The sequence below is a fragment of the Drosophila sechellia genome, chromosome 2L (assembly GCF_004382195.2).
Source record: "Drosophila sechellia strain sech25 chromosome 2L, ASM438219v1, whole genome shotgun sequence".
NCBI classification, from domain to species: domain Eukaryota; kingdom Metazoa; phylum Arthropoda; class Insecta; order Diptera; family Drosophilidae; genus Drosophila; species Drosophila sechellia.
This window is the reverse complement of record NC_045949.1, coordinates 2,564,228-2,577,883: the sequence shown is the minus strand read 5'-3', so window position 1 is coordinate 2,577,883 and position 13,656 is coordinate 2,564,228. Positions and strand designations below refer to the sequence as shown.

General features: G+C 44.0%; 2 protein-coding genes across 2 annotated transcripts; both read right to left on the bottom strand.

Moving 5' to 3' along the window:
* Nucleotides 1–377: 377 nt before the first annotated feature.
* LOC116800224 lies at nucleotides 378–551 on the bottom strand. Its single transcript, XM_032714101.1, has one exon. The coding sequence runs from the start codon at nucleotides 549–551 to the stop codon at nucleotides 378–380; it is 174 nt and encodes a 57-aa protein (XP_032569992.1).
* Nucleotides 552–9,680: 9,129 nt separating this feature from the next.
* Nucleotides 9,681–10,867, bottom strand: LOC6613124. Its single transcript, XM_032722957.1, has 2 exons — nucleotides 10,536–10,867; nucleotides 9,681–10,473 (listed from the first exon to the last, which is right to left on the bottom strand). Exons 1-2 carry the CDS (start codon nucleotides 10,779–10,781, stop codon nucleotides 9,904–9,906), a joined length of 816 nt encoding a protein of 271 aa, XP_032578848.1. The 5' UTR covers nucleotides 10,782–10,867; the 3' UTR covers nucleotides 9,681–9,903.
* Nucleotides 10,868–13,656: the final 2,789 nt, after the last annotated feature.

Genomic DNA, 13,656 nt, shown 5'->3' with positions numbered 1-13,656 from the left:
TAGTTCTTTGTTATCATAACTTTGGTGAGCTGAACGGCTGCGCCCGAACTTCTGGTCTTCTCGACTTTGCGACTGGACGCTTCATTAGCACGAACATTTGCAGTTTGGTCAGCAAGCTGGAAAATCGATAGATCAATGCTATAGAAATTCCATAATTCATTCAATGTTACAGAACAACTCTTCAGTAAAAACACGGAATTACTTGATTTTTTTAATATTTTCTTTACATCTTCAAAGCTTTTTTCTCAATGTATTATCTATGCTGACTGGCGATGTAACCTGCACGCAGAATGGTTTCCAGGCCAGGCCAGTCAGTTCACCTTGAACCCACTCCCCCTGCGGGATCAGTTTCGGATGAAACTCATGAAACTCATCCCTTAGGATGAGGGCGATGGAGTGGGTGGTGACCCCGGAAAATCCCAACCCGGGGGCACTCCACGGAGCACATATTCCGGGTCTTGGCATGCCGCACACGTAGAAGATTTCCGCACGAATTCGCAAAGCAACTCTTGATCCCTTTGACTCAGCCGGCGACATGTTTTCTTTGCCATTCTCTTTGATGTTTACAAATTACACCGAAAGTTGGCAAACAAATTTTCTTATTCACTTTTTCCCGAGTGCACACAATGAAATGGGCAAGCCAAACCGAAACGAAACGAAACTGAACTAAACTAAACCAAACTAAACCAACGGATTGGCACTGGTCCGGGGGGATTGCTGGATTGTTGGATTTCTAGATTTCTGGCTTGGAAGGTAAACGTTGAGAAATGCGGACCGGGAACGTGCCAAGTGAAATTGCGACTAAGAGACAATATTGTGTAAACACATTTACAATGCATTCTTGAGCCCTGGCCAAATACGAAAACTCTGGGAAATTGATTTACCAATTGGATTTGCGGGCGAATATAATCGAAGAACTCCGTTCCGTTTGGAGTTTGCCAGGCATTTTGTAAACAAACCCAACTGAATTCAAATGTGTACTTTGCCAATCTGTTTTATGAAGAAAAGAGTATTTGAATAAGTGAATGAACGATTGGCCAGTTCCACAGCAGAAATTCTCCGCCTTTGATGCTGGAAAAGGGGTCCTTTGACGGGAAAAGCCAGAAACTAAAACAAAAACTTTTTAAATTTCTCCAATTATATTTTTACGCTATGGAAAGTTTGATGGCGAGCTGACTTCGTATGCTGATCTGCATCAGGCCAAAACAAACACACACCAACAAAACACTACTCACACAGCGTAAACTTTCACTGCGAGAGTGTGTGTGTGCTTACAAGTGTGTGCGTGTGTCTGAGTGTGTGTGTGTGGGGCAGAGATTCCATTTGTGCAAACAACAACGATAAAAACATCTTGAGGTCTAAGGATGAGCAAACTTTTTTGTTCACTCATTCATAAGTTTTTAATTAAATTGCCGTCACATTTCTCTTTTTATTTCCCTTTTTTTATTTTATTTCTTTTTTGCCCAAACATAGATCCTTTCTTTTAATGAAGCCGACTTTTATGTCAGATTGGGTGTGTAAAAGGCTTCCATATTTAATGGAGCAGATCTAGATAGGGAAAAATGTAGGCTGAAAGCGTGATTAAAACTGAAAGGAAAATCACATGGCTTTGTAACTAAATTGGCAGTAAAGTATTACGTGTATGGTATCATAAAAAGTAGTATTTCAAGTAGGCATATTGCAAAAGTTTTAAAAAAATATATTTTTATATATACCTAATAAAGGAAAACTGTTTGGCAATCTTAATTGTTTGTTTGCTGTCGCGACTTTGGGCGATGACTTAATGTTTTTGATAAGCGTTTCGTTTTGTTGTTCAATTGAACGCGATTTTTTCGGGGCAGCGGAAAAAGGAAAATAATTGCACGCGATGTTTACACGAAAGGTGAGGCAAATTGAGCGAAGGGCAACGAGGCAATTAAAACCAAGGCCATTTAGCAATGAACATAAACGTAAATGTTTTTGGCACCCACTCGTGAAGCAGGTGTTAACTCCATTTACACAGCTCATCGTAGAGTCCCATTCAGCTAATGGCCATAAATAATTACTAATCTCCAGAAAATATAATCATAGTTTCAATAAGAATTATATAACTTGCCACATAAAACTGCTCATGACAGCCGATACCAAATTGATTGGATTAAAAGATCCGTTTCTAGGACATTTTCTTCTGTGCATTTAATCGCGTAATTGAACTGCCACATTTGACCAACTGCGGCTCGAGTTGACAGCGGAAAACGCATTTGGCTGTGGAAAACCTAGACGAAGGAAAGTGGAAGGGGAAAGGGAAGTTTTCTGGCAAACCGACTGCATATAAGCAGTGTATACTCCAGCTGAATCCAATCCGTTTCGCTGGCGGCTCAATTGTCAGTGCCATCAATCACGTGATTGACATTTGGGTTAGCGTTTTGAGAACTCCCAGCTGGATGTTGTAATCGAGGCTGAAATGCCGGAATGCCGAAATGGCCCAGTAAGCCGGATCAGAAAGAGCAGTGGGGAGAAATTAGCAGCATAACCGGATTTCAAATTTTCCAAATGCAAAGTATTTTCGAGTTGAGTCCGATCCCGTAAATGCACCCCGCCACCGCCGGCTGGAGTCCAACTATGGGCTATTTCCGTGGCCCACACAATGGCCAGTAGTCGGACAAAAGCGGAAAGCCAGAAGAAAGGCGGAGGCAAAAACCGTATGGCCAAAATGGATAAGCTCCCAGTGCCAGTGCCATTTTAGCAGCCATCCCAGCCACCCACCAAACCACATCCTTTCTGGTACCGCTTTTGTGCGAAAAAAGTAGAGAGAAAAGCTCACAAAGAAAAGGACGAGTGGGCAAAAAGTTTCGGGGGCCAGCGAGGCGCATCCTCGGGGGGAGGGTGACTTAAATAAAATTTGTTGATTTTATTGAAAAGTGATGATGTGTCAAATTTTTTATCGCATTACCCGAGCGCGGCTCTTATTTTGCTTTTAACCTTGCCATTTGCATAAAACTCGCATTGAATAGACACATTAGCATTCTTAATGGCGTGACCGCTGGAAGTCATTTGCCTTCCCCTCGCCATCACGCCCCGAAAATTTATCAATGCCGAACACGTTTGGGTTGCTTTGGCAAAGGTCTGTTCTGGACGGGAGTCCGGAACCCAGGGATTGGCCCTACCTTGAGATATCCCAGCCCCTCCAAGTCCGACCCCCATGCGAAGTGGAGCGCATTCACTGAAGTGACAAGTGAGCAATATGTCTGGATCGCTCCTCGTTGGGTTTCTATAGTATTTTGGGGGACTCGGGGGTCCTGCACTGATTTTTAAGACAAATTGAACAGCGTGTCAAATGGCCCGACTCGAGTTCAACTTTTTGCTTGTTTAGTTTCGGGGATGGTTGAATGAATTATGTGCCAACGAAATCTATGGTTCCATTGGTGACGCTTCGTTTGTCGTTTATCTGTTGACCGAGGGAAAAGTGAAGTGTCGTTTCCGTTGGCCAATTGATAATAGTAGTAAAATGATCGTTTTTTCCCACTTACCCACTTATTGCACAGCGATAAACACGCACCCCCAAAGGAGCCACTACTGACAACATTTGCTCCTGGAATTTCTCCCTCGGCGGTCATCTGGTGAAGGCCTAAATGAGGAGAAATGCCTTTGCATTAGAGCGCATCCTGACCATAAATAACATGACGTTTCATTAGCCTGGCGAAATGAAAAGCTATGATCGCCTAGCCAGCTGCCAGAGACAATCAAGGGAGTTGTTCTGGCCAACTGCTGGACACTAATGCTCCAGCTACAGACGCGTTCAACTAAGTAGCAGTGGGTGTAATTAATTAGGAATCATGTTTTGCCTCAAAATCCCAAGTAATCATAAAATAACATTTATTTCATTTAAGTTTATGTAGAACTTTTCAACGCAATTGCTTTTTGTACTAATTTTATGAAGTCAGTTATATGCGTGTGAGTTCCAGGCAGCTGTCGGCACAGGTGTTTTAATCACACCGAGCTGGGACCCTCATCCTGCTCCCCTCGTCCTTCGTCCTTCGTACCGCTGCCCCCGCCGCAGAGCGTATAAATTTTCATTTCCAGTTTCATGGCTCAACGCACGGAAAACGGTGTAAGGAGGCCCAGGACCACGGATCTCGATGCTCCATTCGCCATTTGCCATTTGCCTTTGTCGCTTTTTATTGCCTGCACTTCATTTGCTACGCAATTCGGACCCGAGGCTCTGCGGAAACCCAAAAAAGTGCTCATAAAGCGAGTTTTGGGTTAGACGACCGCAGAAAGTTAATTAGAATTAATGCGCCGGCCGGGCTGTTCCAGAATCGCATTTGAGTGCACCAGCAGCCAGCCCGTTTCGCTATATTATATGTTTACATTTAAATGCCAATGGGCTTCCGCCGAGGAGCGCGGAAGGACGAACAGGACAAAGAGGGGCAGGTCGGCGGGCTGCCAAAATGGTGTGCAATAATCATTTCTGTGTGTGCCAACGGGCTCACGTAGCAGTCGTCATCGTGACGCTCTGGAGGGCCAAATAAGGACCCGGCAAGGACGAAATATTAAAATCCAACATTCACAAAGTCACGAAGCGCCAGCGACACCAGCAGCAGCCGCAACAGCAATAATAACACCACCCAGCCAGGACAACAAAAACAGGAGTCGAGCAGCAACTGCCACAACAATGCTAAGCAAATGGACAAAGTAATGAAAAAAATTCCCTAACTCCCAGACATCCCGAAGGAGATTCGAATAGCCGATACCGTACGTTAGGTTCTATCTTTCATAAAATCACTGAAAGTAATGGCTATGACTTACTAGCTGGTTTTGCTTTTCGAAATAACTAATCATATCTTCTAAGTAGTGTAAAGAAAATAATAAATTTTAATGAAAGCAGTGCACACAAAGGTTTTGTTTTACTTACTTTTAGTATATTATTGTACATAAATTCTAGTTTCTAAATTTTAATTTTTGTTCCTTGCTGTATATTTGTACTTAAATATTAGTGTGCATTTCATAATCCCCATATTATTTATGATATCCCCTGAAAACCCCGAGTACATAGAAAAAGCAAACACAGAAAGTTTCGCTGGCAGGATGGAAGAGACAGGAAAAAAAAACCGAAAATAGGAAAAAACTCATCAGGCGGAATGGAGGTCGCCACGGGTGCAGTAAACGTGGCTAATGAATGCTTTTGGCCCACTGATGGTAGCTCTGTGTTTAATTTAATAACACGCACACACACACCCACACACTGCGAAAGAGACAACACACAGACATGTGTAGAACTGCCACCACATACACATGTCGCCATCTGTTTGTGTGTGTATTTGTATATTGAACAAATAAATTTGAAATGTTGACAACATTTTGCTGTTTGTTCATAAACGAGGCCATCGTCACCTGTGGGAGTGCACGTGCCTCCCCCAGCAGGCTGCCCTGACCCACCCGGAACCATCACAAACGCATCCCAGCGCCAAAGCCGTGGGGCAATAAAACTTGACGCCACCGACAGCGGAAACTACTTCGCCCCCAGGGTGCTGCACACGCATAAAAAAGCAAAACTTTCGCATTACGAGAATGCCACATGACCATATAGACCATGTACACATAGACCATGGAGCACAGAGATTCCCCCATGAGCGACGCACACCGAGCACTTACATATCAAACCCATAAACTGTCATGTAAAATCCGAGAAACTTTCATTTGCAATTTGCTTAAAGTTTATGCAATAGGTGGGCCACAATAAAAAGTTCGCCAAGGTGTATGGACCATAATAAACCCGGAGTTGCAAACGAAGCAAAAAGTCTTTTCTTTCTGCCCCGACCATCGATGTGTCTGTGGAAAAACTTCAATAAATATCAAATTTCCAGACTAAAGTACTTTGAAATATAGAGAATAAAACTCGTAGAGCGCAAAATAGTGTCTTTAGACAAGGGCACCGCAGTCAGAGTCATTGAAATAATATATATAAAACAAGGAAATACACTTTCCATTGGACCATTAAGCAAAAACTTATATATTTGAAATAGCCGAAGAACGTTGCATATTTGTGGTAAGACTTTGCGTGCTTAAAAAGTAATTTCAAGTCAAATTCAACAGTTATGGTTTCCTTTGAATCTGTGGATCTGAAATACCTCATATGTGAGTTAAATCAGCTTAGTCAACTGTAAAGATCTTTACGATGCATATAAAAGCGAGGAACGCCTGCATTCAATCAATTTCAAAGTCATTTGTTACAAATTTTAAGTGCTCGCCCAATGTTAATCAAAATTAAATGCCATAAAAGGAAGAGCGACAGAAACTTCTTATCGCCAGCCGCCATGTACACGGTTAAAAACAGGAAGTGCTTTCGCTGGCGGGAAAGGTGGCGACAGGCGGGATCATAATAATGCGGGGTGGTACATCCAGCAATGAGCAGGAAGGTAATGGTGCCCTCATATTTCAACGTCACAACGGCGTCGTCATCATTTTTCTGCGGCCAACGCAACGGCGATGACATCAACAGTTCTGCATAAATTTGCACCCGATAAAAATTTCAAATGTTTTCATCAAATCATTTTGGGTGAGGTTTTCGTAGCTGCGGCAGTGGGAAAACCCGGGGAAAACCCAGGGAAAACCCCTGAAGTTCGCTGGAGTGAGTTGATATGGGGTCTGGGTTGTGGGATCTGGTTTCTGGGATCTGGAGTCTAGTCGTCATCCATCATTAATGGAGCGCACGGGGGCTGAAGGAGTTGAAATGGCAACTAAGCGCCACGGGCTACTAGGGAAATGTACGGAAGAGTAAGGAGTGGAGGGGGGATTGGGGGAAATGGGGAAATGGGGAAAAGCCGGGCTTTGAAACTGAGAAACGTTGACGATGACATTACTTTTTAATGACTTTGACTTTCTGCAGCAATTGGTGTGCGTCTGGCACTCGGAATTCTGCCACTTTTGTTTCGCTTTATGGCCCTCATTGAAGACCGACGACTGACTGGGTGTTCGTTTGGATTTTATGCTGGCTTTTATTTTTATTGGTTCGCTTTAAGTTTGCTCATCCTTTGTATCATCCTCTGATTTCACTTTTTTCGCACGAGCACGTCTTTTTCGAAAGCTTTGGCATTAAGAGAATTACTTATAAAGTGGCAAAGACACATAACAACAATGCTACTTATTTGCATACATCTACTTATTTCAATGTGTCACCAAATCCCTGACAGAATCCGATGCACAAAAGATACTTTTCAATAAAATCAAACAGCTTAAAAAAATGCAGTACCGAATATTGGATGGCTCACACAGATCGCCATTTTTATTCGCTGCACTTTCTATGCTTTTTTTTTTGCAAATATCCCAAACGATATTTTCCATAAAAGATATACATTTCGCAAATGCAACTTTTTATAATGACGAATTGAAGGGTGGAGGCGTTTCGTTACCAAGGTTTTTCATAGCAATTAATGTGTATTGCTGGCCGCTTAAAAATGTCGGCCAATTTTTGCACAAGTTTTTGTACATACAGCGCCGCGCCACGCCCACTTTCGACGAAAGAGGCGCACGCCCATTTTGGAGTCGCAGGCTCAAAACCGCCGACGGCTGACGGCTGCCAATATTCGTATAATATTTTCACTGTGAAATATTTTCTGCTCATAAAAGAAAATTGACTGCGAAAATTGTTTTTACCGAGGCGGTTGCAGCTCGACTGCCGCCGCTGCCACGCCCCCTTGCCATGCGCCCCCTTTTGGTTAAGTTTTGCGGGCGTACGTCCATAAATGTGTATGTATGTATGTATGTGCTTTGTTTACTTTTTTGCGTGTGCATTTTTACGTTTTTATGCGTTATTTTGCATGCATTATTAAATTCCGCGCTCCACAAGGAGCGAGCATCCGCATCCGCACCCGCATCCGCATCCTTCGTCCTGGCGTCTCATTTAACCGCAAGCTCCTTGCCATAAAAGCCAAAAAATAACACAAGAAACGTATACATTCTGCCGCACCGCCCCCCTTCCATCACCAAATTGGGCACATTGTTCCGCCTTGAATTCGCAATTGCTCCGTTTGCTAGCTCGTATAAATTCGAGGCACTCCGCGGATTTTTGCATCCGCATCCGGAATGCAAGGCACGCACTTTCGCCGGCGCACCATTATGAACTCCGATACTTGTCACCTGATAAGCAGCTGATGTATATTGTGTTTAGATAGTAATCCCCCTGCTAAGAGAAGCTTAAGGAAGTTGCTGTCAATAAGGAGACGTGAAGGAGTCGTAGGTTTTCTCGCTCTGCGTTGGGCTTCAACTTTAATTATATTTCAGGATATTACCAAACACAAATGGCTTAAAATGGAAATGGATACTATTCACTTTATTCTAGCTGCAAATTGCAAACTTTTTTTAAATGAAATTTCACACCATTTTATTTCCAATCAATGGCGATTTTTCAATCAACAAATCGGTGTACAACATGATCCGTATTCATGTCCAACACTTTCCGGCTTGCCCATAAAAATATTACCTGTTCTGGTTTTATTTTTACGGAATATCTATGAAATCATTTGCAACCATATCTTGTTCCAGTTTTTTTTTTTGCAGAGCATTAAAAAGTGTAAATAATAGAAAATTGTGTTGGCAAGAGTAAGTACTTTAATTCTTTCCTCTTAAAATCATGTTACCAGAGTGCTTAACATTTGGTTGGCCGTTATTTCAAACGTTCTGTTGATGACTTGATAACAGCACCACTATAGTAAAATGTTAGCAGCTACCCCCGCTGTATCTGTTAACCGTTAGCACAGTTTTCCCCATGTCCTTCTGTTTACAGACTGTTAAGAGCAGCCTGGCTATACAGCAAACAGGACAAACGCGCAAATGTTAAGTTTGCTGTAAAATAGAAGTTCAACCTAAGCACCTTGGTTATAACTTGAGCACCATCTTTGAGTAATTCCCAAGCTTATGTAAGCTACGCACATACGCACAGCCTGTTACAATTTAATCACATTCAATTTCCATTCAAATCGAGAGCAGGTGATGGATGCCCACCTTTTAGCCTGCTCGGCAAATTTGCAATAAATACCTGTTCCAGTGTAGCTCGATAAACACATGCAATGCAATTCATCATTCAGCCAAACACACACGCACACACGTGGATGATCTGCCGGTGAAAGAGGGATTCGCGAGCGGTTTTCCAGGGACCGGGAAATGGGAGATGGAATCTTTTGAAAGGACGAGGCCGCCGCCAAAACGTCCCATTAACAGGAGCTCAATGCGCAAAAAGTCAGATCCTATGGCTGATGGCTGGAGCCAAAAAGCAAATGTCAACACTATCAATCATCGCTTTGACAGTTTGAGTGCTTGTTTTAGTATTTGTGCTTTTGATTATGTGACTCACACACTCGCACACCCATACACCCGCCACACACCCACTTTCACACACATGCAGGCGCATAAATTGATACACTTACAACAAATTGTTTGTAGTGGAACACGTGGGCGTGGCCCTGCGGACGGGATTGCATCGGTTCGCTCGGGGATATGGGATACGGGCCATACTATGTATATGTGTATCTGGTGGGTGGAGGTTGGGGCAGGAGCACTTGATTGATGGAGCCAGCGACCTAAGCCATTTTAAATGAACAAATTGAATGTGCGGCAGCACACATGCACACCTACAGCAGCGGGCATTGGCATAGCAACGGGTGATTAATTAAGAAAATGCAAGCTCATCTCACTTCCGATTGAAGCGTTCTTTTTGCACAATGTCATGATTTTTTAATGAAAGTTTATACAGTTAGAAAGTAATATTCATTTAGCCCGCACTGTGCGTTTGCGGTTGCCTGCTGGTGATTATAGTAATTTAATTTCTTCGAACAAAACAAATTTGCAACGAAAATCCAAACGAAATGAAAGCCCGAAAGGAAATGAAAAAAAAGGGCAAAACAGAATAGAGGGAAATCCCCCAGGTCAACGTGCGGTCTGCGAGAATGGATTGGGTCTGGCGCGGAACGTGGTTCGTTGGCGCAGCTTCTGGTAGGCCTCCCGTTCCGCCCGTTGGCGCTGATCCTCCAGCTCGCGGCGGCGCGCCTCCTGCGCCTTGGACGTCTGGATGTTGAAAATGCGCCGCTGCTGGACGCGCGATTCGGCGGACAGGTTGAAGGGCTCGACCTTCACCTTTGCCGAAGGAACTGCGGAAGGACGATTCGAGGACTTCAAGGGCTGACGACTGCTCTGCGGAATGGGCTTGGCCCTGGGAGCCTGCATCTTGTGACGTTGGCACTCCAGCTCGCGCTCCCTCTGCAACTGCTCCACCCGCAGGCGGCGCTTCTTCTCCATTTCACGCGAATTCTTGAGCACATTGGGGGTCGTGGGGCAGGTGATCCGATGCACGACGACCTTGGAGGACTGGCGTGAGTGCGCCTGACGGAAGTCGGGCATCGGTCGGCTGTGGAACTCGCGCTGCTTGCGCTCCTGCTCCTCGCATTCGCGGATCAGCTGATCCTTGCGACTGGAATAGATTTCCTTGAAGCGATAGGCCTAGTGCATGCAAAATTCCATACGAAATAACAATAAACGGCTTCCTTAGTAGTAAGCATTACCTTTGGAGCCGACACCTGCGGTGGAAATGTGGGCTTCTCGCAGGAGATCTTCATATTCTTGAACAGATTGGACACCAAAATCTGAGAATGCTCCTTGGCCTGACGTCGCTGCAGCTGCTCAACCTGCTCCCGATGCTGTTGAAGTCTGGGAAACTCCTCACATATTCCGGATGCAAAGCTCTCCATTGGCTCCACACCCAAATCGCCCCAGTTGTACTCCGCTTTCGAGTCCGACATTATTATCATATACGAACTATGTAATTCCGGGATGTGCTCGGTGCTTTGTGCCTTGTGCTCTCGTTGATGGCAGCTAATGCGAAGTGGCTGGAATTTCAGTTACATTCAATTATCGGCCTACTCTGAGCCCAGGTTTCAAATGAAAATGTTTTGGGCATTAGTGAAAATTTCATTTGGACGTGCTGCTATGAATAATGTAAAGCATTCCGGCTGACACTTGCTTCCGAATGGTCGGTGGTTGCCTGCCACTTCCGCTCCCCAACTGGATGCACTTCCAAGCGGAGGCGGTGGCGGTGGGGGTGGCGCTGGCGGTGCAGAGGGCGTGGCAGTGACTCCCCGCCCCGCTGGCGAGCTATCATTTTCCTGTCCAACTGTCTGTCCCCGTCAGTCCGGGACGTCTATGTGGTGTCAATTTGATTGCAAAGGTAATTCAAATAATCTCATCATACACAATCTAGCTGTGTATCCTGCCCTGCTCCTTCATCCCCAGTCTCCAGTCCGGAGTCCTCAGTCCTCATTCCGGAGTGGTGAATCCCAGTCCCCGTTCGAATCAGAGTTCCGCCCTTCATTTCAACGACAACTTCAAAGCGAGCACTGCAAATAAATCAAATTAAATTTAACATTTTCTTTTTATTTGGCCCTGCTGTGTGGGAGAAATTTAATTTTCAGCAACAGATTTCGTTGGATTTCATTAAAAAGGTTCTCTATAATTAAATTGATTAAGAGATGGAATATAAAAGTGCGAAATGCACACGCACATATGTATATATTTTAATCCGGCCCAGCTAATGAATGCGAAATATCAGCTCGAAAGCGTTCGAAAATAGTTTGATAATTATTTTGTTTGTCTGATGCAGAGAAAAATATGAAATTCAATGGTACAAATTATATGAAAACAAAGGAATAAATATTTCAAAGGAATTTGTAAATGGAAATAGATAGATATAACATTGAATACAAGCAAACAAACAAACAGTGCCGTGGTAATCAGTGGAAAGTGTCGCAGCTAATGGGGGAATTAGGAGTCATTTTCTCCACTTATCATCGGGGAAACTCACACTCACTTTCCCAGTGAAGGGAGGGGGCTCTAAAAGTTCGCCAATCCAGCACGCTTTTTGATTAACCACAACAAGTTGGAAAGAAGTTTGTGGCCCAGACATGTGCCATAATCCAGTCGAGCCAAGTTGCAGCTGCCAGCAAATCAGCCATCCTGATTAAGACTATGTAAATACACATGTCCGTTGATTCGTGAGGGTTCCGGCACATAAGCTGGTAACTTTTAAAAGCCCCGCCAGATAGCCGACATTGCTTACCAAATAAAAGTTTGGCCTTATATCTCTGATGGACATTAGCCGGGCGGAAAGTTAACAAAGGAGTGCGCTGGCTGGGGCAAAACTTACCGACTGATAAACGTGCCTCACAAACAGAGAGCAAAAGTTATCCCCGAAACTTGCCGCAAAACAAAAACCCGTACTTCCTATCTCTGCGATAATTGCTCCTTTAACTAGAGGATTTTTCGCAGTTTTTTCCTCTTGCCCCCATTTCAGCAGTTTCAGCAAACCCACTCCTGATTAGTTTGTAACCGGGTTGCGGGGCCGTGGCTCTTTGTGTATTATCTTTCAGTTCGCAATTAGTGGCTCATTTAAAAGAGATTTGCAGCAGCGACTTTTGCTGATTGCATTTGATTGGATTGGATTGGGTCAAAGGTCGCGGAGCCGTTCAAAGCCCGGCGCCCGGAATGATTGAAATTTGAGCCGCCATGGGGCGGAACAAAAACAGGTTCGCATCCGTGCAAAACATTAAACGCTACGACCATCCTGCTCGCCCACATTCTTCGCGAACCATTTAACCCCAGCGCCATTTTCATAAAACGAAATTATTAAAATTGTTTATTCGGGTCTGTCGTGTGTGGCCATGTGTGTCCTTGCTCCTCACGGATGTGCGCATCCTGCCACACAAAAACATTATTATCGAGCAGTTAGCTGCACAGAAAAGCAACTTTAAACTTTAAATTGAACTCTGGCTGGGTTTTTAGTTGATCATTTTATAAAAAAAGGGAAGGTTTACTCTTTACTAATCTAATATAATATGACACTTTTAGTCACAACTGACCAAACATAACTTTCGTAAATATATACATTTATAAATGGCGAAACTGAAAACTCCAAACCCATACAAAATATCCCCTTTTTGCGGCATTTTGGCGAATTATTAACCACTGCGGTCGATGCATTTTTCACATTATTTAGGCCACAAATCATTTTTGGGTATTTTCAAATAGAGCCGTTTTCCGCCACATGACATTTACATGGCGCACAAAATGAATTGCGAATTTATTCATCGATATGATTCCGATTCCAAACATCCAACAGTCCAACAGTCCAGCAGTCCAACAAAATCAAACAAACGCACGCAATCCAATTGCGGACTTGTATCGCCGAATTGAAATGTGTCAGGCCATCAATTAATGAATAAATGCGACAGCGACCGTATTGTCAATCATAATTATTGATTGTCCATTACGAGCTTAATTTATGCATACGCGACGGAAAGTGTTCGTGCTGAAAGGCGGTAAGGAATCGATTAAAATGTTTGTCGGCCACATCAATTCCGCCACGATTCAGAAATAGAAATATTGGCACACTGGCGGCACTCCCACCAAAAGGACGACTCGCATTCGTGAGGTGTTGACATTAGAGTATCCGTTTCGAGTATTTACGATACTGCCTGCCGGCCAGGATTGCTTATGGCCATAAATTGTTGGGGCGTTGGTCGGCCGAATGCAAATTTAATTTGTTAACCGTGTCAGCTGTCCAAGTGGCCAACTGGACAACTAACCGGGCCCAAAGCCAGGGCCCAAACAATGCGCGCTTTCTTATCGCGT